General features: G+C 39.7%; 1 protein-coding gene across 1 annotated transcript in view; it reads left to right on the top strand.

Moving 5' to 3' along the window:
- pcdh1a (protocadherin 1a) overlaps positions 1–23,630 on the top strand; it is a 200,899-nt gene that overhangs the window by 120,441 nt on the left and 56,828 nt on the right. The window contains exon 4 of the mRNA XM_007233812.4: positions 13,653–13,872. Coding sequence (XP_007233874.3) covers positions 13,653–13,872 — 220 coding nt within the window. The remainder of the gene's footprint in view (positions 1–13,652; positions 13,873–23,630) is intronic.

The raw sequence follows: 23,630 nt of genomic DNA, 5'->3' as shown, positions 1-23,630 counted from the left end.
TTTTTTTTTTTATTGTTTCTGCCACAGCTTAAATAATGGTTCTCTGATAATAGGTGCATCTGATTTATTTCTAGTTTGTTGGCAATGCAGAGTACATCCGTGGATGAACCCGTAGATCCACGGTTGGTTAAAGTTCATGTGTAGGGTGAGTTAGAAAAGAGAGAGAGAGAGAGAGAGAGAGAGAGAGATGGAGAGAGAGAGAGAGAGAGAGAAGCTTCAGGCTTGTGTGAGGATCAATGAGGCAGCTCCTCTGAAGGCATGTAGAGCGCGGTTGGAAAAATGAGCCGCGCGAACAAATATGACAATGAAGAAGTGCACCTCTGCCGAGACGCAGCGAGCACGAAATCATAGAAACCCGAGCAGGAGGAAGAGAATTGGATCTGTTTTTATTTTCCCATCCGACTCGCACCTTCCTGCTTTCTGCAGTTGTGTTATTTTATTATTATTATATATATATATATTTTTTTTCTTCTTGTATTACGTGCAATAGCTAGAAGGCAGGCAGTGTGGCAGTGGAGTCTTCAAAGAGTGGAGGCTTATCAAAGAGACACAGCGAACGGAGAAGAACAGGACAAGGTGGGGGAGGAGGGGGTGGGGGTAACGGGGGTCTGCGGCGGGCAAAGGTGCAGGAACGGCAAGTAAAGAACGAGGGATGATCACAAGAGCGCGGTTAGAATGAGAGAGACGGCGGGAGAAGGAAAAGGCATTGTCAGGTCTGTTTAGCATTCGCCGCATGCTAATTTTTGCGTCTGCGAAGCTTCGTAGATGCGTCCTCCACAGTGCGCAAAACCTCCCGCTTCCTCGATAGCGGCTGTCTCTCGGAAGAGAGTGTTGAAGTGACAGTTTGTTTAGAAATGTACGTTTTAGAGTTTTAGAGTTTTAGAGATGCGCTGAAATTACATTTTTTCGACCCGAAACCAAAAGCGAAAAACTTAAACATAGAAAACACATGCTTTTGCAGGTTTTCATTAAATTTGTCACTTTTTTTTTGACAGTTCACCAGTAAATACAGCACCAACACAGAGTAGCACAGGTACACATATACATCAGCAGTGCTATTCTAATCATAAATTTACCTCAGCAGTGCTACTCAAGTCAAGATACTCTACATACGGGGCGCTGTGTGGTCAAACTGGCTAAGCACTGCCACTGTGATCGGGAAATTGATCACTGGTTTGCATAGTTAGTTAGTTCGCGTAGCATAGTAGTAGCATAGTTATCCAAACCAGGAATTGAACCCCAGTCTCCCACAAGATGTGTTAGCTCACTAGCAGTAGTGGTGTTGTCCACTGCACCACACCACCTAGACCAGGGGTTCCTAACGTTTTGCAACTCATATCCCAATTAACCGGTCGCATAATGCACACCGGCCCACACAAACATTTAACTGACCATTTTACATCTAAACAAATACAGTTAAACAATTAATGTAGCTTCTCAAATTGGTCTATAGGCTTGAACGGCCACAGGATTCTTTGTTGTAAAACAAAATGTCTCTGATATTGATATTGATGTTAACTAACTTGCTAATCTACCAACTTCCAGCAACATTCTCAATATAATGTAAATATAATGTTTTATTTTTACAACACATTTCTATAATATCTGTCACAGCTTGATATACAGCTCTGAAAATAAAAAGACCACTTAAAAATGATGAGTTTCTTTGATTTTACCAAATTGAAAACCTCTGTAATATAATCAAGAGTAAGATAGATGATCACAAGCCATCAAACCAAGCCGAACTGCTTAAAGTTATCCAAAAGTAGTGTGTAAGACTGGTGGAGGAGAACATGACAAGAGGCATGAAAACTGTGATTAAAAACCAGGGTTATTCCACCAAATATTGATTTCTGAACTCTTAAAACTTTAAGAATATGGAGTTGTTTTCTTCGCATCATTTCAGGTCTAAAAGCTGTGCATCTTTTGTTATTTGTCATTTCAGCCATTTCTCATTTTCTGCGCAAAAATGCTCTAAATCACAATATTTCACAATATATCTTACTCAAACATATACCTGTAAATAGCAAAATCAGAAAAAAAACTGATCTGGTCTCTTATTTTTTTCCAGAGCAGTATGTTTGTTGAACAACATTTTGACTCACAGGTTGTAAACCATTGATCTAGACCATCAGTTTGGACCTTTAAGAAAAGTACTGAACGGTCAAGTACGTTTGAAATAGGGGTGATAATAAATGATAAATTCTCGCGTTTTTGAAGCTGGTTTGAAGCTCTCTGTGACACCATGATGGCTAGCTGTCGTTGGGTGAAGATAGAGCTGCCATTACCAGTGAAAAATGGCAGCGTTCATACTGTTTGACCTATGACAGCGTGCAGGAGTAATGGGCTGGATGAATCACAGGCTGGAAAAGCATTGCCCTGGCGATGCCCTCCTTTGCAGCTTGTACCGCCCAGTGTCCTGCCCGTCCATTTGTGGAGCACTTTTCAGCTCAAACCACACCTAATCTGTGATTTTCCATCAGGTCTGGCCCTGCTGTTGCTGCTTAAACCTCATGTTTTTTGCTTAACTGTTAACATAAAGGCTTATTTTGTGGTAAATGCTTTCATGAGGCATATTTTAAGTACCACAGAATCATGCCGGGGGACTGAAATGTCAAGATTCAAGTTCCTAGATATAGTATGTTGATGCATTTAGCCATTGCATCGTAGCTGGAAATCTTGAGATGAAAGCAGCATGAGGATGAGCATTGTCCCATTGGAAGAGCACACCAGATTGTGCATTCAGAAAAAAAGTTGGGCCATTGATTGCAGGACATTATTATGATTGGTAAAATCTGGATGATAAGTTCCTGTAATGGAGACTAAAGGTGACACCATGCCTTCTGGACATGTGACAGATGACAGAAGACAAAAAAAAGCTCATCTTAGCTCTGGCCACAGTGTGTCTTGCAGAGATTTGTTGGACTTTACTTCCAAGATGAAAGCAGAATGGCAGTGTGTCATCTTTATTGATGAGTCCTGCTTTTGTCACCAACAAAATGCTGGTTCTGGAGCCAGAGCCTGCAGACCTTTTAAGAATTGGCCCATGTTTCTACTGCTTTAAGGAGACTCTCACAACATATGGAAATGTGGTCATGTTGTAGAAAACTTTGCGAGGATGATGCTTGAACACCACACCCTTTGGCCACTCGCGTCAAAGGTTTGCCAGTTCCAGACCATGAAAAATGTGGGGCCACCACAACGGCACCGACTTTTCTGGCCAGGAACCTGTGATTTTGCAGTGGAAAAGCAGAGAACCTTTAGGGAACACGCCAATAAAAAAGTGCCCTTAGATGTCTGGCTTGTTGTGGTACACAATCTACAGTCACAGCAGATACAGAAATTGCCTGCCTGCAAGGGGAAGGGAGTTCAGATTTTGGCACAACTCTTGTTCCATATCTGCATGTCACAACTTCCTGACAATTGGTAATTTAATAGAGGCAGATACCACCTCTTTTAGAGTGATCAAATTTTGTCCCTTTCATGTGGACACATGGAGTCATTGGTTGACTAAAGCAAAAGGACAGCCAGTCATCCAGTCAACAGTCTATTTTCATGCCTTGCACCCATGCTGTTAAGATAGTGTCGCAATTTAGGAATAATTTCAAACTGATGGGTTTGGTGGTCTGGAAGTCAGGTGTGTTCGGGTAAATATCTGCCGTGTGTTTCTATCTTAGCTGCAGGAAATACAGGTGCGCCACTGTCTGATTAAAACCATGACAACAGTCAACAGTCAGTTGCACCATCCTTTCTTAGCCATGCAGGAGTGCCTTGCACACTTGGCGCCCTCAGCGTGATACACCCCTGCTCGTTAAATACACACACGGACACGCTGCACAGCGGAAACTCAACTTTTACCTCAACAGTAAACAGAATAAAGAATACAATTCATAGCGTGAATATGCAGGTCAGTTTTCTCTGCCAAAGTCAGAGCACACCTGGCTCTTAAAGAGAATTACAAGTGATACACTGATTTGGTTTATTTCGTGTTATGCCCAAAACACACTCTTAATTAATTAAGAGAATTAATACATGCCTTTTGCGGATTTTGAGCCATGCAAAGTGTATTTTTCGCGTCCTCATGACACCAAAGACACACTGACACGCCCTAAATCAAGCTGCATGATACTCAATTGACAGGTGCACTATAGTTTGCTGAAATGGTGCCCATTGAATAATTGGTTGATAAAAGCAGAATGGCGGCAGATCATCATTAGTGATGAGCCCCTCTTTGGTCTGAAACATCTGGCATGTTGTGTTACAAATGATACAGCAATTGGCAGAGTGAACCCAAAGGGTAGTCAGACCACCGGTCTTGGCACAACACTGTTTTTTTATGATAGCCCGTCTCAACTTCTGGACCATGGATCGATCATTTGATTTGGACTGGGACCACCTCTTTTATCTGGACCAAATTGTGCTTTCTTGTTCTAGACTGTATTTCTTAGCACTTTTTACAGAAGTTATTTTGGTTTAAAAGTCAGAAAGTCTTAACAAAACACGGTAGGGGTGTAAGAACACCACGTTTCAGCCAAGTGCTCACTTTTCATGAATCTTGATGCATGGTGGGAACTTTTTGGATGGAGCCATTCTAGTAGCTTAAAAGGCTCTTTCTACTGAATGTGTTTTGGACATTGCCATTAGCTACAGAGCTCCGTTTTTGAGGTTGTCAGCAGGCAGCTGCAGGAAGCCTGTGAAAAGAAGCCAGCGGAGGAGTTACGTGGCTAACCTTATTAAAAAATTGAAGACAAGTGGTGCCGCTACAATCTGCGATGGCTGCAAGGGCCTGATGGCATGCACCGAAAGAAGAAAACAGAGTAGCGGTAGCAGTAGTCAAGAATTGAAATAATGAGGGTTTTCAAAGGCGATGGAGAGATCACAAGGAGGACCTGTAGTTCCAGGGATGCTCAGCAGACAGCTGAGTCTAGCTGGGGTTGATGCTGGAGTAGTGTGGAGTAGTGGAGTCTTCAAAGTATCATGGTTTTTCATCGTTTAAGGACCAAAACAAGTAGAGTAATCGATGTATGTAATGATACAGTTACAGAGGTTGGACAATGAAACTGAAACACCTGTCATTTTTGTGTGGGAGGTTTCATGGCTAAATTGGAGCAGCCTGGTGGCCAATCTTCATTAATTGCACAATATTGCGCCAGTAAAAGCACAGAAGAGTGTAAAGGTTCAGTTAGCAGGGTAAGAGCACAGTTTTGCTCAGAATATTGCAATGCACACAACATTATGGGTGACATATCAGGGTTCAAAAGAGGACAAATTGTTGGTGCACGTCTTGCTGGCGCATCTGTGACCAAGACAGCAAGTCTTTATGATGTCTTTATGATCAAGAGCCACGATATCCAGGGTAATGTCAGCATACCAAACACCAAGAAGGATGAACCACATCCAAAAGGATTAACTGTGGACGCTGTAAGAGGAAGCTGTCTGAAAAGGATGTTTGGGTGCTTACCCGGATTGTATCCAAAAATCATAAAACCACGGCTGCCCAAATCCCTCAGGACAATAAATTATTGTGGTCTAAAACCAGGTGTTTCAGTTTCGTTGTCCAAGAACTGTAGATTTACGTGCTTTAGCAAAAGGACAACAACTGTAGGCTTCTAAGGGAACTACTGTGGACCTTTCCCCTCGAGTTCACAGCCCTCTTTTGAGAGTATTCATATTTGCAAACCTAATCCCCTGCTGTGTCTGGCTGCATAATTCCCTCTCGCCCGTCTTTATGCTTTACGAACTTCTCTTGCATATTCAATTTCTCATTCCCAGCCTTTCAACACTTTCCGCCGGGCTAATTTCAGCACCCACGTCTCGTCTAGTCGGTCTGAAGCTCGTGTTGCGCCCTTTTCTGCTTCTTTCTTTCTCTCAGTGTTCTGGTTTCTGACTTCGTGCTCATGGTGCCAAATCTGCATTGTGTACCCCTCAGTTACCAGCACCTCCTGTTTCACTCTGCACTCGCTCTCAGCCTCACTCCCCAGACGCTGCCAGCTCTCTCTCTCGCTCTTACTCTCTCTCTCAGCGTCTGGAAGCCTCATCCGGCCTTGTCCCCGCTGTGCTCCATCAGCTTATCTGCCTCCAGCTCCATCCCCCCCTTTACCCCTTCCATCCAACTCCAGTTAGCCTTCTCCCATCCAGCTCCAAAACCCCCCTCTCCAATCCCCAGCCAAGCTCCTTTTGCCCTGCCAGAACTGAATCTCCCTCCTCCTCCTCCTTCTCCTGGTGCACTGCTCCATCCAACCCTACTTACTTTGGCTCCTCCACTCTCCCAGGCAGCTTTTAGCCTCTTTGGCCCACTGCTGCTCTCCCAGCCTCCCCCATGCAATTCTGAAGACGACAGTAGAAGAGACCGAGAGGGCTGGCTAATTTGGCTCTGTCGAGTGTGGCTCTTAATAATGGGTGGTGAAATGGGTGGAAAATGCAGTGTGCCAAAGATACATTTATTTTACATCATAATACTTGATGTGAAGTATATGCATCATGATCTCTAGTTTCACTGAGGATATTCAAATGAAGAGAATTCACAAGCAAAAACAGCAACGATACAAAGAGTTTTGGAGAACAGACTAGCAACAAGTACAATTTTGCATCCTCATTTTTTTGTTCATTTTTACTGTCTTTTTTTTTTTTTCCTTATCAAAAGATAATGGTCCAAAATTTGTTTCCAGACTGAGTCCAGATTCTTTACATGAACTTTTGTAAGATTGTATTTTTTGAGATTGTAGATGTGAATTTGGTCATTTTGGTGATTTTACAGGTTTGTTGTTTTTAGATTTTTTGGAGATTTTTAGAAAAGTTAACTGTCATGATAATTGGAGGTTTGTGTAGATCACATTTTTGGTCATTTATGATGTTGAGATGGAGTTGAGGTTTTCTATAGTTAAGATTCTGGTAGTTTTCTATAGTTAAGAGTTTGAAGGTTTTGTGTTGGGATTCTGGAGGTTTTCTATAAGTGAGATTCTGGTGTTATTTTTACAGTTGAGATTCTGGTGGTTTTCTATAGTTGAAATTCTGAAGGTTTTTCTAAGGTTGAGATTCTAGAGGTTTTTCTATAGTTGAGATTCTGGAGTTTTTCTATAGTTGAGTTTCTATTGGTTTTCCATAGTTAAGTGTTTGACATTTTTGTGTTGTTGAGATTTTGGAGGTTTTCTATAGTTAAGAGTTTGAAGGTTTTGTGTTGTTGAGATTCTTGTGGTTTTTCTATAGTTAAGATTCTGGTATTTCTCCATAGTTGAGAGTCTGGTGGTTTTCCATAGTTGAGATTCTGGAGGTTTTTCTATTGTTGAGATTCTGGTGTTTTTTACAGTTGAGATTCTGGTGTTTTTTTACAGTTGAGATTCTGGTGTTTTTTTATAGTTGAGATTCTGGAGTTTTTCTATAGTTGCGATTCTGGTGGTTTTCCATAGTTAAGAGTTTGACATTTTTGTGTTGTTGAGATTTTGGAGATTTTCTTTAGTTAAGAGTTTAAAGGTTTTGTGTTGTTGAGATTCTAGTGGTTTTCTATAGTTGAAATTCTGAAGGTTTTTCTAAGGTTGAGATTCTAGAGGTTTTTCTATAGTTGAGATTCTAGAGGTTTTTCTATAGTTGAGATTCTGGAGGTTTTTCTATAGTTGAAATTCTGAAGGTTTTTCTAAGGTTGAGATTCTAGAGGTTTTTCTATAGTTGAGATTCTAGAGGTTTTTCTATAGTTGAGATTCTAGAGGTTTTTCTATAGTTGAGATTCTAGAGGTTTTTCTATAGTTGAGATTCTGGAGGTTTTTCTATAGTTGAAATTCTGAAGGTTTTTCTAAGGTTGAGATTCTAGAGGTTTTTCTATAGTTGAGATTCTGGTGGTTTTCTATTGTTGAGATTCTGGTGGTTTTTCTGTAGATTCTGGAGGTTTTTCTATTGTTGAGATTCTGAGGGTTTTTCTATAGTTGAGATTCTGGAGGTTTTTCTATAGTTGAGATTCTGAGGGTTTTTCTATAGTTGAGATTCTGAAGATTTTTCTATAGTTGAGATTCTGTAGGTTTTTCTATAGTTGAAATTCTGAAGGTTTTTCTAAGGTTGAGATTCTAGAGGTTTTTCTATAGTTGAGATTCTAGAGGTTTTTCTATAGTTGAGATTCTAGAGGTTTTTCTATAGTTGAGATTCTAGAGGTTTTTCTATAGTTGAGATTCTGGTGGTTTTCTATAGTTGAGATTCTGAGGGTTTTTCTGTAGATTCTGGAGGTTTTTCTATTGTTGAGATTCTGGAGGTTTTTCTATAGTTGAGATTCTGGAGGTTTTTCTATTGTTGAGATTCTGAGGGTTTTTCTATAGTTGAGATTCTGAAGGTTTTTTCTATAGTTGAGATTCTGGTATTTTTTTTTTTAGTTTAGAGTTTAAAGATTTTGTGTTGTTGATGTTCTGGTGTTTTTTACAGTTGAGATTCTGGTATTTTTCCATACTTGAGATTCTGGTGGTTTTCTATAGTTGAGATTCTGGTGGTTTTCTATAGTTGAGATTCTAGAGGTTTTTCTATAGTTGAGATTCTGGTGGTTTTCTATAGTTGAGATTCTAGAGGTTTTTCTATAGTTGAGATTCTGGTGGTTTTCTATAGTTGAGATTCTGAGGGTTTTTCTGTAGATTCTGGAGGTTTTTCTATTGTTGAGATTCTGGAGGTTTTTCTATAGTTGAGATTCTGGAGGTTTTTCTAAGGTTGAGATTCTGGAGGTTTTTCTATAGTTGAAATTCTGAAGTTTTTTCTAAGGTTGAGATTCTGGAGGTTTTTCTATAGTTGAGATTCTGGTATTTTTTTTAAAGTTAAGAGTTTGAAAATTTTGTGTTGTTGAGGTTCTGGTGTTTTTAACAGTTGAGATTCTGGTATTTTTCCATACTTGGGATTCTGGTGGTTTTCTACAGTTGAGATTCTGGTGGTTTTCCATAGTTAAGCATTTGAAATGTTTGTTTTGTTGAGATTCTGGTGGTTTTCTATAGTTGAGATTCTGGTGGTTTTCTATAGTTGAGATTCTGGTGGGTTTCTATAGTTGAGAGATTCTGGTGGTTTTCTATATATTCTGGAGCATTTTTATAGTTAGGAGTTTAAAGTTTTTGTGTTATTGAGATTCTAGTGGATTTATATAGGTAAGAGTTTGAAGTTTTTTGTGTTGTTGAGATTCTGGGTGGTTTTCTATAGTTGAGATTTTGGAGGGATTTTGTGTAATTGAGATTTTGGAGAGTTGTGCACCTCAGCTCCTCTGCAAGCCTCTTGTATGCTACAATCACCTGTAAACCTCTCTTTGGCTTCTGGCGCAAATACGTTTATGTGCGTCTTTGCTGGAGTATAAATCAGGCTTGTAGAGGGAGAGAGTGCGGAGCGGCGGAGAGTTTCTCTGAGCTCAGGGAAAGGAAGCGCTGACTCCGGAGCGATGCCTGGAGGAGCCGTTTAAGCGGAGGATCCATATTTAAACAACTAAACGCCAACCCCCCTCCCCCTGCCTCACCCCCCTTACATTTAAATAGTAATGCGTCTGCCTGGGAGACCTTTAATCACAATCTCCGCTGTGCTCTTTCGGAGTGTACCGCTACGCAAGCATTGGACTGGGGACGGCGATATTGCCGCTGATTGAAAAATCATAACGGAGCTAATATACGCTCCCAAATAAGATTGTTTCCATTGGCGTGTACGTTATGAGCGATTAGTGCGCGTGTGCGTCGCTTTGTGTGGATCAAACAGTGCAATTTGCATTCTACACCAAGCATGCTAAATGCATTCCTTTTTACAGTAGATCAAGCAGTGCCATTTGCATTCTCCGCAAAGCGTGATAAGTACATTTTGCAATAGATAAAACAATTACATTAATATCTGCATCCATATTCAAGCAGAAGAATAGCAGCCACGTTGTGCCTCGTACATCAAACGCTCAAATTAATAAGAAATTTGAAGGGGAGAATACATTAAAAGCTTTGGCCCCAAGACAATAAGCACCCCTCCTTCCCCGTCTCACCCTTTCGATCTACAGCACTCACTCACTCACTCACTCGCTCGCTCACATTGCATGGGGGCTGACAGACAGCAAAGCTGTTTGTGCCGAAAATGCCATATTTGGGTTTTTGCAAGAAAGCTGATAATTACTGTGCATGGAAATGCTCCCTAGTGGGCTCCAATACTACTAGAACCATATGAGCATGATCGTGCGGCGAGAAAGCTGATGAATGATATCTGCATAAGTGAGAGCAGAGTGCACGCAAACAGTGTGTTTATTGCCTTCTTGTTTTCAGACTTTTCACAACAAAAACAAACAAAAAAAAAAAGCCTTTATTTTAAGGAAAACCAGTGGAAAACTCTTTAGACTGGGTCCAGATTAAGGCCCAGTCCCAGATTTCACCCCTTGCCCCTACCAACACCTATGAGTTGGTTTTCCCAATTCCAAAATGTTGGGATACAGGGGGAAGTGCATCTTCAGAAGCTGGCACCTCAACTGGTCCCACACATGCTTGATTGCCAATAAAACAAAGAAACATAGTTGGGAAACCATTTGCTATATGGGTTTGAGCATTGTCATGTTGAAAAAAACACCAGTTCTTTGTGTTCCTCGTATCACTATTAGTGGTGACTGACTGTCATCATGCCATCATGTGATGTATCTCCAGATCATTACACCAATGGGCCTCCATATTCGAATTTGGATCCAAAACAGAACCTGGATCCATAAAAAAATACAAGTTTTTAACGGTTCCACTGCAAACGAAGGCTACTATGGTTACTGTCTGATACAAATGGACCAAAACTGCCATATTGCTTCTCTTTGTCTAATTATGTGCCTCCTTTTAAAGTCTGTCAACAGGTCAATTTCTTTTTGAGTGCATCTTCGAGGCGTGTCTAGCAGTAAACTATCTGTCACTTAGAGGTACACTACCTAAAAGTAGTCTCTGAGAGCCTACTCAGACCATTTTTTAATCAGACCACATATTTAATCATTTACAGACCTAAATGTGTTTGTATTAATGTTTTTACACGCTCTACTTTTGCTTTTTTGTATGGATAGCTGTGTTAGGTAACCCCTTTTGAGAGGGATATCTGGTTAGTAGTGTTAAAAGTCTATATTTGCTTTCCTCCACGAGTTGTGTTAGTCTTACACACTCTACAAATACACAAGTCCGTTCCTATTCTTAGGCTATAATTTCTTTTTGCAGGGCAGAGGGTGAAGCATTTTTATGTCTGCTTATGGCAAGACCCAGTGTCTAATTAGACTACACATACAGTATAATAATTTATAGACCTAAATATGTTTGTATTTTTATTCTTACATGCTGTTCTTACTTTTGCTGTCTGTATGGATAACTATTTTTGTTATCTCTGCTGTGTTGCTGTGCTTTATTCTACTCACTCACTGTTTAGACTGAATGATGAAAGATGCACTCTCGAGAGAGATATCTGGTTAGTAGTGTTAAAAGTATATATATTCTCTTTCCTCCACGGGATGCATTAGTCTTGCACATCCTACAAATATACGAGTCAGTTTCCCAAACAAGCATTAGGCCTATTCCTAGGCTATAATTTCCTTTTTTTTTAGTTCAGCGCTTGAAGAATTTTTATGCCTGCTTACGGCAAGACCCAGTGTTTAGTCAGACCACTCATACAAGCATTTATAGTCCTAAATATATTTGTATTTGTATCTACTTTTTGCTGTTTTGTATGGACAGCTGTGTTACTAAACTCTGCTGTGTTGCTGTTATAATAGTTTCCTTACTGTATGGGCTTAAAGATGCACTCTCGAGAGAGGTATCTGGTTAGTAGTGTTAGTAGTAAGTCTATATATTCTCTTTCCTCCACGAGATGCATTAGTCTTGCACATTCGAAAAAAATATATTTTTAAGACTCATTTTATCATTTCAGACCTAAATACTATTTTTTTTTTAATATTTGATTTATTTAATCTGAGACGCCACCTCCCGCATCCCGACATAAATATATAAATACAATGAATACAAACTTTTATGTGTGGCGCTGTCTTCAAGGATTCGAGTCTTAGGCCTACTTTAGCGTGTGCACTACTTCTTAGCACTATTAATAGGGGAGGGAACAGAAGTGACTGAACAGACAAACAGATAAATAAATGAAAGGATGAATAAATAAGCGCGCCGGGGTGGCAGCGGGGAATGACGGAAAGAAAAGAATGAGGCAGATGAGAGTTTGCGATGATGGAATCCAGGTTTGGGAGAGGGATGGGATGGAAAAAAAAGTAGCAGGTTTTGAGTTTGCGCTGATGAAAAGCGTGCTGTTAATGGCGCCCCTATATGTTTTAAATGACTCTGTTAATGGGCCTTTTATATGGGCTGGAATGGCCTTCTTAATGGCTCTAATTCCTGCTCTGAAATGACTCTGTTTGCCATGGAGTTGTACAAGAGAGTGTGTGTGTGTGTGTGGGTGTGTGTGTGTGTGGGTGTGTGTGTGTGTGTGCGTGCATGCTGCTTCTGTGCTATTGATCCCCCACCTGCCCTCAGCAACATGGGGACTAACTCAGAATTGGGAATAGGGCTTTTCTGCAGGATCAGTGATTTCCACTGTTTTATGAGCTCTGCGTCTAAGTGTGTGTGTGTGTGTGTGTGTGTTCATAGTGTGTGAGTATGTGTGTGTGTGTCTGTGTTCTCTGTAAGCCTATATCAGTTTTATTTCTTTGTGTTTGTGTGTGTTTTGTGTGAAAGAGAAAGCAAATGTAGGTTTTCCTTATTTACGGTATATGTACATCATGCATGCATGCATATATCAGATATTGACCAATCAGAGTTTTTGGTGGCTGATTTCAATCACCAATTGGCCAATTCCTCAATGCAATGTATGCTTCTGCTGTTTGTGTGGATAGCTGTGTTTATGCTGCTATACCAACAGCTACTCACTCATTCTATGAGCGGAATGATGCACTCTTGAGAGTGGTATCTGGTTAGTAGTGTTAAAGGTCTCTATTCTCTTTAGGCTTGATCCCTGTCTGGGTTTAATGAGTTTAAGTCAGGCAAGATGAGCCAGAATCAGATCCAGAGCGGGGCGGGGCTACATGCCATATTAGCTACTTTTTTGAGGTGAACTTGGTAGCTAATACGTAATTGATCATGCAGGGCATTCATTATGTACCATATTGTGCATAATTTATAATAACTTCTCACTCACTGTATGGGCTGAGAGATGCACTCTTGAGAGGGGTATCTGGTTAGTACTGTTAAAAGTCTATGAATTGTGCATCTATATATCCTATATTTGTATAAATCTGTGTATGTGTTGTGTGAGAGAGAGAATACGAGAGTGTGTGTTTTGTTTCTGTATGTGTGTGTGTGTGTATGTGTGTGTATCCACTGACTAGACAAGCATGTTAAAAGACTGGAGGTCATCTTCACAGTAATATCGGAGAATTTAATTACGAATTTTTCACACCATCAAGAGGCTGCGAGCGTCCCTCTTTAGCGCTGCGTCGGGAGTAGCCTCCCCTACGAGTGGGAAGGGAACGTTTCCTCATTAATTGCCCCCTTAGAAAATTGCATATTGAAAAAAAAAAAAGGCCCATGTCTCCCGAAGTGTGATATTACAAATTTGGTGGTCAATTAGCCTAGTTAGGGCCCCCCACCCCCACCAAGTTATAATTAGATTGTTTTGACCGGACGCCCTGCTTTTCTTTTCTTTTTTTCCCGCCTTCGCAGCTGCCGCATCGCAGAGTGACGTTCTCCACAGCCAATCCCGTTCAGGACCTGCAGGACTCCTCCCAGCAGAGCTATTACGACAGCGGTCTGGAGGAGTCCGAGACCCCCAGCAGCAAGAGCTCGTCCGGCCCTCGCATCGGACCACTGGCCCTGCCCGAGGACCACTACGAGAGGACCACGCCGGATGGAAGCATTGGAGAGATGGAACACCCTGAGAACGGTAAGACGCTCATGAAAGTTCATGCAGGATTTAATTATTAATTATTAACCTCAAATGCTCTGTCCACAAATGCCCCCCCCCCCTTTTTTTTATTATATTAAGACACTTATATGCTTATATAATATATGCATATAAGGGACATATTACAGATACATTAAGATACTTGTGTACACTTATATTATGTATACATATACTTGCATATAGTATTTAATCCATATGGTGCATATTAGACATGATATACTGTACATTCAGTCCTTTCCAAAAGCAATAGAACAGTTAGGCTAAACCCTTTAGTTCTGCTGTAGACTGAAAACACTTGAGATTGTCATTGAAAGATGAACACGAGACAAAAGATCAACATTTCAGCTTTTATTTTATTTTTTTCTTTTATATTTTTATTTTCTCTCATCAACTGTTGTGGTTTCTCTTGGTTGCTCAGTACACCAGTGATGACTTTCTTCTTCTGAACATTTCGTACAGTTGCACTGGCTATGGTCTTTATGATCTTTGTGCAAGGGTTCTGATTGATTTTCCATCTTTTCTCTAGTGACATCCAGTGTGTTTTCGACATAATAAACATATGGTATAATTAAGTATAATCAGGCCTTTCAAAATAACTTGTTTGTATTTTTATTTTCTCCCATTAACTGCTGCGGTTTCTCTTGGTGTGCCTGTTTAACATCGGTTGCTCAGTACACCAGTGACAACTTTCTTCTTCTGAACATTTTGTACAGTTGCACTGGCTATGGTCAATCTTTGTGCAAGGGTTCTGATTGATTTTCTATCTTCTCTCTAGTGACATCCAGTGTGTTTTCGACATATATCGAACATAATACACATATGCTATGAGTAAGTATAATTAGGCCTGTCAAAATAACTTGTTTTTTTATATTATTTAAGAAACTAGTACAATGTGCATTCAATAATAGTATTGTATTCAAAGTCCATTTTATTTCATTGATGTCATCAATGATCATCTAAGCCAATACATATAAAATATATTTAAAATACATATAAAATCACACAATATGTACATAGTCATTATATGCAGTCCCCTTCAAGTATTGGATCCGTGGATCAATCAATTTATTTATGCTGTAGACTTGAAAACATTTGATTTGAGTTTGATATTAAAAGACAAATGTGAGTCAAAAGATCAACATTTCAGCTTTTATTTCCATTTCTGATACACAGTTCAGAAGATCAGAAGCACCTTTTGTCTGAACTCACCTATTTTTCTTCAAAGCAAAACTATTGGAACTTGTGACTGTTGGGTGTGTTTTATTGCCCAGGTTTATCCTGAACCATTGATTATTCAAACAATAAACAGCGCTGAATGTCTGCATTAAATTTCACATTTCACAGTGCATTTGCATTATATATTTATTTAGAGGAGTAACCAGCATGAAAACCAGAGAACCATGAGAGTCTATGAGAGAAAAACAAGCAACTGTGAAGCTGGAAGAAGAGATGGAAGATGGAAAATCAGTAGTCAGATCCATTGCATAAATACTGTTAATAGCCAGAAGAACCATTTGGAACATCCTGAAGAAGAAAGTCGTCACTGGTGTACTACGTAACCGGCGATGATCAAGTAGACCAAAGAAAAATCACAGCAGTTTATATTAGAAAAAATGATATTAATTTAAAAAAAAAAAAACTAAAATAAGTCTTAATGACATCAGCAACATCCTCCAGAGGGCAGGAGTGAAGGAGAATCACAATGTACTGTTTGCAGAAAACTTTATGAACAAAAGTACAAAGGCTTCAGCTTCAGAAAATGAAAACCACAAATCAGCAAGAAGAATAGGAAAGCCAGTGTAGATTTTTTCATGAAGTGCAGAAAAAAAACTGATGAGACGAAGATGAACGTTTACCAGTGTAATGGAAAGGCTATTTAAAATGCAAAATAAACCTAAATAAAGCAGTCCTACTGTACAAGGCCTTCCCGTTCTCACATATAAAATGTTAGTAAGTCTTCGCTAAATGCGCTTCGAGACCGTTCCGGTGCTGTTTTGCTCTTGAGCTCCTCATTAGGTTGAATCCTGGCCAACGTTTGGCGGAGCTTTTTCGTCCAACCTCGCAACAGCAGCTAACAAACGAACACATCAGTGGAGGGAGCATGGGTAGGTCAATTAACCCCGAGCTGCTGGGTAGCGCTGCTTCGGCTCGGCCTTTCTGAAGTTGAAGATCCCTTGTTACGCGAACTCCTCCTCCTTTTTTTTTTTTCTTCGTCGCCGCTTGCTTTACTTATTCGTTTATTTATTTATTTATTTATTTATCCGCTTGTTTGTTTGCCCGCTTGCTTATTGTGCGGGAGGCGAGGACGCGCGCACTCTGTCAGGAGCGCAGTCAGCAGTAGCCGCGTAGCCTCCCTATCAGCAGGCCCTCCATCACAACTCCAAATCACTCTTAATGGCCCCCTCGCACAAGCTCGCTAATTAAACCCCCCCCAACTAATGGAGCCTTTGGACTCCAGATAACGCTGCAGTTTGCCTGTTTAGACTCATGCGCTGCTTCTACCGCAAACACTGCCTGTTCGCAGGCCAACTGCATGCTCTGCGTTGCTGGAGCATGGTGTTATATATGTATATACATATATATATATATATATATAGTATATATATGTATATACATATATATATAGTAACTAATTACATTTACTCACGTTACTGTAATTGAGTAGATTTGATGAGTAATTTGTCATTTTTAAAGTAGTTTTTAAAATAGGTACTTTTACTCTTACTCAAGTACATTTTGACACAAGTACTTACTGAGTAAAAAATAAAATGCTGGGAAAAAAAAATGGTCTAAATAAAAAAAAAATAAAAAATAAAAAATAAAAATTTCCCATCAATATATGCTTCTTTACGGCACTGCACACGCACCGACCAAAATTTTTTTTATTAGGAAAATCTGCTTGGATGTTAAAAAAAATATGTAAAAAGCAGTTAAAGCATAGCAATGGCACATTAAAAAGTAATAATGAACTGTAAAACTATAAGAATACAGTTTATTGTCGCCTATATGACCATAACCTTTTTAACTTTTTAACAGTAAACAAAAAAATGGATCATAGAAACCTATGCCACTTGTTCTTGAAAATGTTTAATAAGGTGGTCTGAACAAATACTGCCTGAGGTCTAAATTATTTACATTAATAATTATTTAATTTATGATTTGAGGTCCTTTTTTACATCAAATAAATAAAAGTAACTATGTAACTTTGTACTCAAAGTACATTTTAAATTGAGGACTTTTTTACTTTTGCTCGAGTAGATTTTTAGATGGGTACTTTTACTTTTACTTGAGTAGAATTTTAGCAAAGTAAAGGTACTTTTACTTAATTACAATTTTCAGTACTTTTTTCAATTCTGTATATATATATATATGTTTGTTTGTTTGTTTGCTATAGTTTTCAGTTTTTCTCTTCATTTAGCTTAAAAAAAAACTCTCAAAAACGTGCGGTTTCTGCGATGCCGAGCTTCCGTATGTGCCTTTTAACGAGTTTTAGCGATGCTAACAGATCGTGAAGTGTGTTTGTGTAGAGTCAACATTCTCATGAAAAATACTGTAGAGACATGCTATGGACAATAATTCATATAAATGCAGTATAGACTACTTTACTCCTCTTATACATATAAAACTTACTCATTATACAGTCCCCTCCAATGGTCTTGGAACGGTAAGGTCAATATGGTTACAGTATTTCTACTGTAGACCGAAAACATTTGGGTTTGATATTAAAAACGTATATTATATTACATTACATTACATTACCTTTGGCAGAAGCTTTTGTCCAAAGTGACTTACAATAGTGAAGTACAAAAGTAATAGAAGCTAAAGGTAAAAAACATCTTTAGATAGGGCCTAAAGGAGGTCAAAGAGAAATAATGGGATAGAGGAGTGAAGGAGGGGGAGTAGTAGTTAGTGTGTTAGAGGTGTTAGGAGAGTAAGAGCTCTTTGAAGAGCTCTGTCTCCAGGAGTTTATTAAAGATAGTGAGAGATTCTCCTGATCTGTAGAAGGTAGTTTGTTAGAGGTGTTAGGAGAGTAAGTGCTCTTTGAAGAGCTCTGTCTTCAGGAGTTTATTAAAGATAGTGAGAGATTCTCCTGATCTGTAGAAGGTAGTTTGTTAGAGGTGTTAGGAGAGTAAGTGCTCTTTGAAGAGCTCTGTCTTCAGGAGTTTATTAAAGATAGTGAGAGATTCTCCTGATCTGGTAGTAGAAGGTAGTTAGTTAGAGGTGTTAGGAGAGTAAGAGCTCTTTGAAGAGCTCTGTCTCCAGGAGTTTATTAAAGATAGCGAGAGATTCTCCTGATCTGGTAGATTAAAACAATTAATTTGTTGCATGATCTCAAACATTAGCTCATCTGTAAAACACAGTGGAGGTAGTGTCATGGCTTAAGCTTGCATGGCTAATTCTGGGTTGGACTTGTTAATCTTAATGGATGGTTAATGAACTCAAAAGTCAAAAGAGAAACATTTTGTCTAGTTAAAGATGTTAAAGAAAGATAAAACCATTGACCCAACTGATTGGGAGATCTTTCATCATGCAGGAAGATAAAGTGTCCTAAACCCCCCTGCAGAAATGAAAAATCTTTTGTCTCATATTTATATTTTAATATTAAACTAGTTTTTTTTGCTGCAGAAATAAAGGGATCAGAATCACTTGATCGATACTTTTGAAGAAGACTGTATGTCTAGTTTGTCTAGTGGTCAAAATAAGTTCTCTCACCAGGAGGTACACTACCAAAAAGTAGCATTTTTTAACAGGATAGCGGGGAAAGCACTTTTGCTTTATAGCCGAGGTGTTTTTTTTTTGTCTGTTTGTTTGTTTTATATTTCTTTTATCATTTTTCTCTTCATTCAGCCGCCATAAACTCTAATAAACTCTAATGAGTGGTTTCTGCGATTCCGAGCTTCCGCACGCACCTCCTGAGTTTTAGCGATGCTAAAAGAAGTGTGTTTGTGTAGCGCTGCTTATAGAAGAAGCCTCCTAACAGCTGCTTGCACACACTAAATGCACTCTTCTTTAATTCTCTTCTGTACAATTTAATCTCCATTATGGCTGCAACTCTTTCATAATACCATTTAGGGTTTTCGGCGCGCTTTTCCGCAGCACTCTCATCCTTTTTTTCCTCCATTAGCGCGGCCGAGCTTAATTACTTCGCCAGCGTCTTTCTGGGCCGAATCAGCAAGCCCTGTCGTCTGTGTTTTATCTCGAAAAAAAAAGGGACTTTTTTCTTCCGTGTCACTTTTAACCCCCTAAAGGTGCACGCCGGCGGCGATGAAATATGTAGCCACCGCTGGATCTGTTGTAAACATGGCTGCTCACCTCGTATAATGGCACCCCTGCAGTCCTTTGAGCTTTTACAGTTGAACTAGGACAAAAAAAGGAAAAAAAAAAAAAACTTCTTCTGATGATTTGGACACACCTCCTACATTGTAAATGAATACTGAAGTCATCCAGACTTTGAAGAATCACATGTAGGAATCATGTAGTACCTTAAAACCAAAATTACGACAAACCAAAACACTCTGTGAAGCTTTTAGGTGGCTCTAATCTTTTAGCAGTTTCTGAGGCTAGAAACTGAGCCTGAACTTATCCTGTGCAACAGCCACATTGCTTAACCTTCCTTTCCTATTGCAGTCCTGATGAGCGCCAGTTCTATCACATCGTTTTTTGATGAGTTTTTGCGACTGCACTTGAGGATACTTTTTCAAAGTTCTTGATAAGATGTGTCCAAACTTTTGACTGTTACCCTAGACTGTTATCTTAAAGGTGAAGCAGGGTAAAGTCTTTTTTCCACAAAATGGCTAAAGCTAATGACAAGGCAAGGATGCTAACATTACTAATACAGTAAGAAGAGGAACATCACATCCATATGTGTTAGCTTCCACATACAGTAGCTTCAGTATCTACTCTTAAATGATGAAGTCTCTGTCTTCTGTTGCACCATTTAAGGTGGAACGGGAGAGAAAGTTAGCTACCTAGCTAGCTAACTTTCTCTCCCGTTCCACCTTAAATGCTGATGCTGCAGCTTCTGTCTTCTGTTGCACCATTTAAGGTGGAAGGGGTAAGGTTAGCTAGCTAGAGACAAACTACTAGTCATTTTTTTTAAAGGCCATAAAACTATATTAAACTATGGTAATATAGCGTTTTATCGTAAATTAAAACTAAGAAAATTCTCAAATGTGTGCGTTTCTTTGGTCACTTGTGCCGCCATCTTTCCAGAGATTCCCAGAGAATAGCCCTTTGTTTGGAGTTACAAGAACCTTGACACCCTCTACTTAGGTGTACACATGCAAAACCAAGGGGTAGGACTTAGTGGTAGGGCCAAGTAGTGAAATGGGATTGGGCCCTACACTATTTCGACAACTTGCTGGACAACTTGCTTCATTGGATTTAGCCTACTGAGAGTAAAACTGAGAGAACTAAGAGAATTCAGGGTGTCACCATGAATTATAGAATATGGCCCAATCCCAATGCTCTTTTACTCTTTTTTTTTTACTCACTGATTGAGGCACCTCATGGCTTCACAACTCTACGGGTCCCTTATGGATCCACATTTCTTTGGGTTCCTCATGGGATGGGTTTCTTTTCTTTTTTTTCTTTTTTGCAAGCGAAAATCAGCTAACAGTCAGCGTCGCCTGTCTTTCAGCCAGGTCTTTTTTGAAGCTCGTTCCTGCAGAAGAGAATACGAGCGGCGCATGTGAGGCTTTAAGCCCCGTGTGATATAATATGCATGTTTTTTGGTTGCCTCCTTTATCCAACTCAGCAGAGTACCCACCCACCCAGGTACGCCAGGCCCTTTCAAGAGCGGGAGGGCTTTTTTTTCGCGGCACCTTCTGTGGCTTTGCTGCAGCCGCCTCTGGCAGGACGAGACGCCGGTTCGAGTAGCAGAGTAGCATTGTGTTGTGGGAGCCGGGGAAAAAAAAAAGGGAAAAAGGGAAAAAGGGAAAGAGTCGGGGACCGGGATCTTTGATTTCGACAGAGTTTTGATCTGGAAGCAAGCGAGGATGACAGCGACGCCGGAGCCCCACCGGCTGCACGTAGGCCATTGGAGACCGGAGGGAAAAGGGAGGCGTTAAGCAGAGGTAGACCTAATTAAAACACGAGTCTCACTTTAGGAAAGATTACGGAGAAAAGCCTTCGCCGCCGCGAGACAGATGAAAATGTGAACGTGAAACGACAAGAGGAAAGCCCTCCCTCCCCAACCCTCTAACCATCACCTGCGTCGCACTGCCCCGCCTCTCCTCCTTCTACCTATTTATTTTTTGGGCTGTTGAATGTTGAGTGACAGGGTGACAGGCAGGCCTGGCAGAGCCTTTTTGTTCACTGTCGTGTGGATGATTGACATGTGGAGAGACATAGGTGGTGGGAGGGGGAGCGACGGGCTGAGAGCACGGTGTGTCACTGCATTTAAAAGCTGGAGGAAAAGCAATATGTGAACTCTGTGTTTGAGTGCTTGGCCCCCCCACATCGCGAGCGCCGATTCGTGATGCAGTCTGGCCTTTCGCTTATGTGAAATCTCCACTTTCGGTCGGAGAAGCTGACCCTCGGCACACAAGCGAGAATGATTCACAGATTCACAGCGCTCTGTTATGTGGAATTGCGGATTTATGATTCCTCCGACCAAAACACGGCCGCGGACTGTTTTTCTTCTTCTTTTTTTTTATTTTCTTTTCTTTCCTTTTCTTCTAGCGCTCGCGGCTTTGTAATGTCAACAGTGAATGTGCGACAAGCATCCGAGGTCTTTGGCGGGGTGCCGACTGTCATTTTGTCATCCAGAATATCTATCATGTGCCCCCCCCCCACCCATTCCCAACCCAGCATCCACCCCAGCATCCACCCCCTTCACCCTCGGTTCTCTGCTCCCGAATCTCTGCTGCTGCCGCCGGATCGTCGGTGTTTTACATGCTCCGCGCGTAATGATCTTCCTTCACTGCATCCATTTACCATGCGGCCCCGTGTCAATATCGCCCAAAGCACAAAACACACCATATTTCTGATAATCATTCCTCAACACCACACACAGCTTTTCTGCACACCATCCCTTCACCGCTTATCAGTCCTCTCACGACTGACTGCTTTTAATCTTTACTGTAATACTGTGGGGCGTAACAGATTTGCCTGAAAAAAAAATAATAATAAAAACGTGTTTTTTGTACATATTTGGATGAAAAGGACAGCGTCTCTCTTCAGTCATCTTTTTTTCTGTAGCATTCATAGAGACAGAGCACATTTAAGCCACTCCTATACTTTATTTGAATTATTTTTAATTCAGTATGTCAGATTCTGGTGTTTATTCAAAACCAAAAGAGGCATTTTTCTTAAGTTTTATCTACTATTGATAAAAAATAATACTATATATATATTTTTTTTTAATTTGAAGAGTACAGTTGTGTAAAAATAATATTAAAATCTGAGTAAAAAAACATTGGAACTCTAAAAGTACTGTTTTCAAGAGAGAAATGTGTGAAAATTTGCATCCGGGACTCATTTGACTTTTGATTTAAAAAATTGTGTTTTTTTTTTGTTTGTTTTAAATTACAGTTTTAGTTATTAAGCACCCCCCAGTGGCAAGACCTGCAGAATTAAAAGGGTTGCCTATCTCCGGCCACCTTACTTTCTGCATAAATACCCTATATTAACTGTTAAAAATATACAGCTCTGGGGAAAAAAAATAGAGACCACTTAAAAATGATGTGTCTCTTTTGATTTAACAAATTGAAAACCTCTGGAATATAATCAAGAGGAAGATGGATGATCACAAGCCATTAAACCAAACTGAACTGCTTGAACTTTTGCACCAGGAGTAAAGGCATAAAGTTATCCAAAAGCAGTGTGTAAGACTGGTGGAGGAGAACATGCATGATGCAAGATGCATGAAAACGAATGATTAAAAAGCAGGGTTATTTCACCAAATATGGATTTCTGAATTCTTAAAACTCTTAACTTTAAAAATGTGAATATGAACTGATTCAGAAACTAAAGTAGCCTCTTAATTTTTACGACCACATCACAGCGATGCCAATATTACACGTTATAGCACAGCCTCTCGTGTATTATTGCTTAATTATATTGTTATTATACTGTGTTGTGATATCCCTATACTGATATATATATATATATATATATATATATATATATATATATATATATATATATATATATATATATTTTTTTTTAGATTATGCATATGCACACTCTGCACTCTGCACATGTTCTGCATTTGTTAGCATTAGCTTACTTGTGACTTCCGTTTAGACTGGAGGACTGGTGGTTGATTTATGGAATTCATTACCTACTGAATGGACTACATCCATCACAAGCCTTGCATGATACTGTTCTCAAGTTGGCAAGTAAATAATGAATAAATGGATTCTCAATCATGTTGGATGGCGATCCAATGTGATCACAAATCTTAATTGTTGACTCAATCGGAAAGGCGCATTTAATATGCGCAGAAACAGATGTTCAATCTGATCGATCATCGTTTGTTTAGTGCTCTTTAGGGCCCACTGGCCTTGATAATTCCCTTTGTAATTTGGGTAACAGTTCCTATGAACCCTGTATTCATAATGCCTTGTGTATGCATTTATAATGCATTATATGACATGCATAATACCTTATAATGACTGTAATAAGCCTGTATAATCACTCATAAGTACTTACAGCGACATTCATAACACATTATAAACTACAAGTATTTATACTAATAAGGGTTTATAGAGAAAAGGCTTATAATGCTTATA

The sequence above is a fragment of the Astyanax mexicanus genome, chromosome 20 (assembly GCF_023375975.1).
Source record: "Astyanax mexicanus isolate ESR-SI-001 chromosome 20, AstMex3_surface, whole genome shotgun sequence".
Taxonomy (NCBI): Eukaryota; Metazoa; Chordata; class Actinopteri; order Characiformes; family Acestrorhamphidae; genus Astyanax; species Astyanax mexicanus.
The sequence above is the reverse complement of the archived record's forward strand: the minus strand, read 5'-3'. Positions and strand labels throughout refer to the sequence as shown.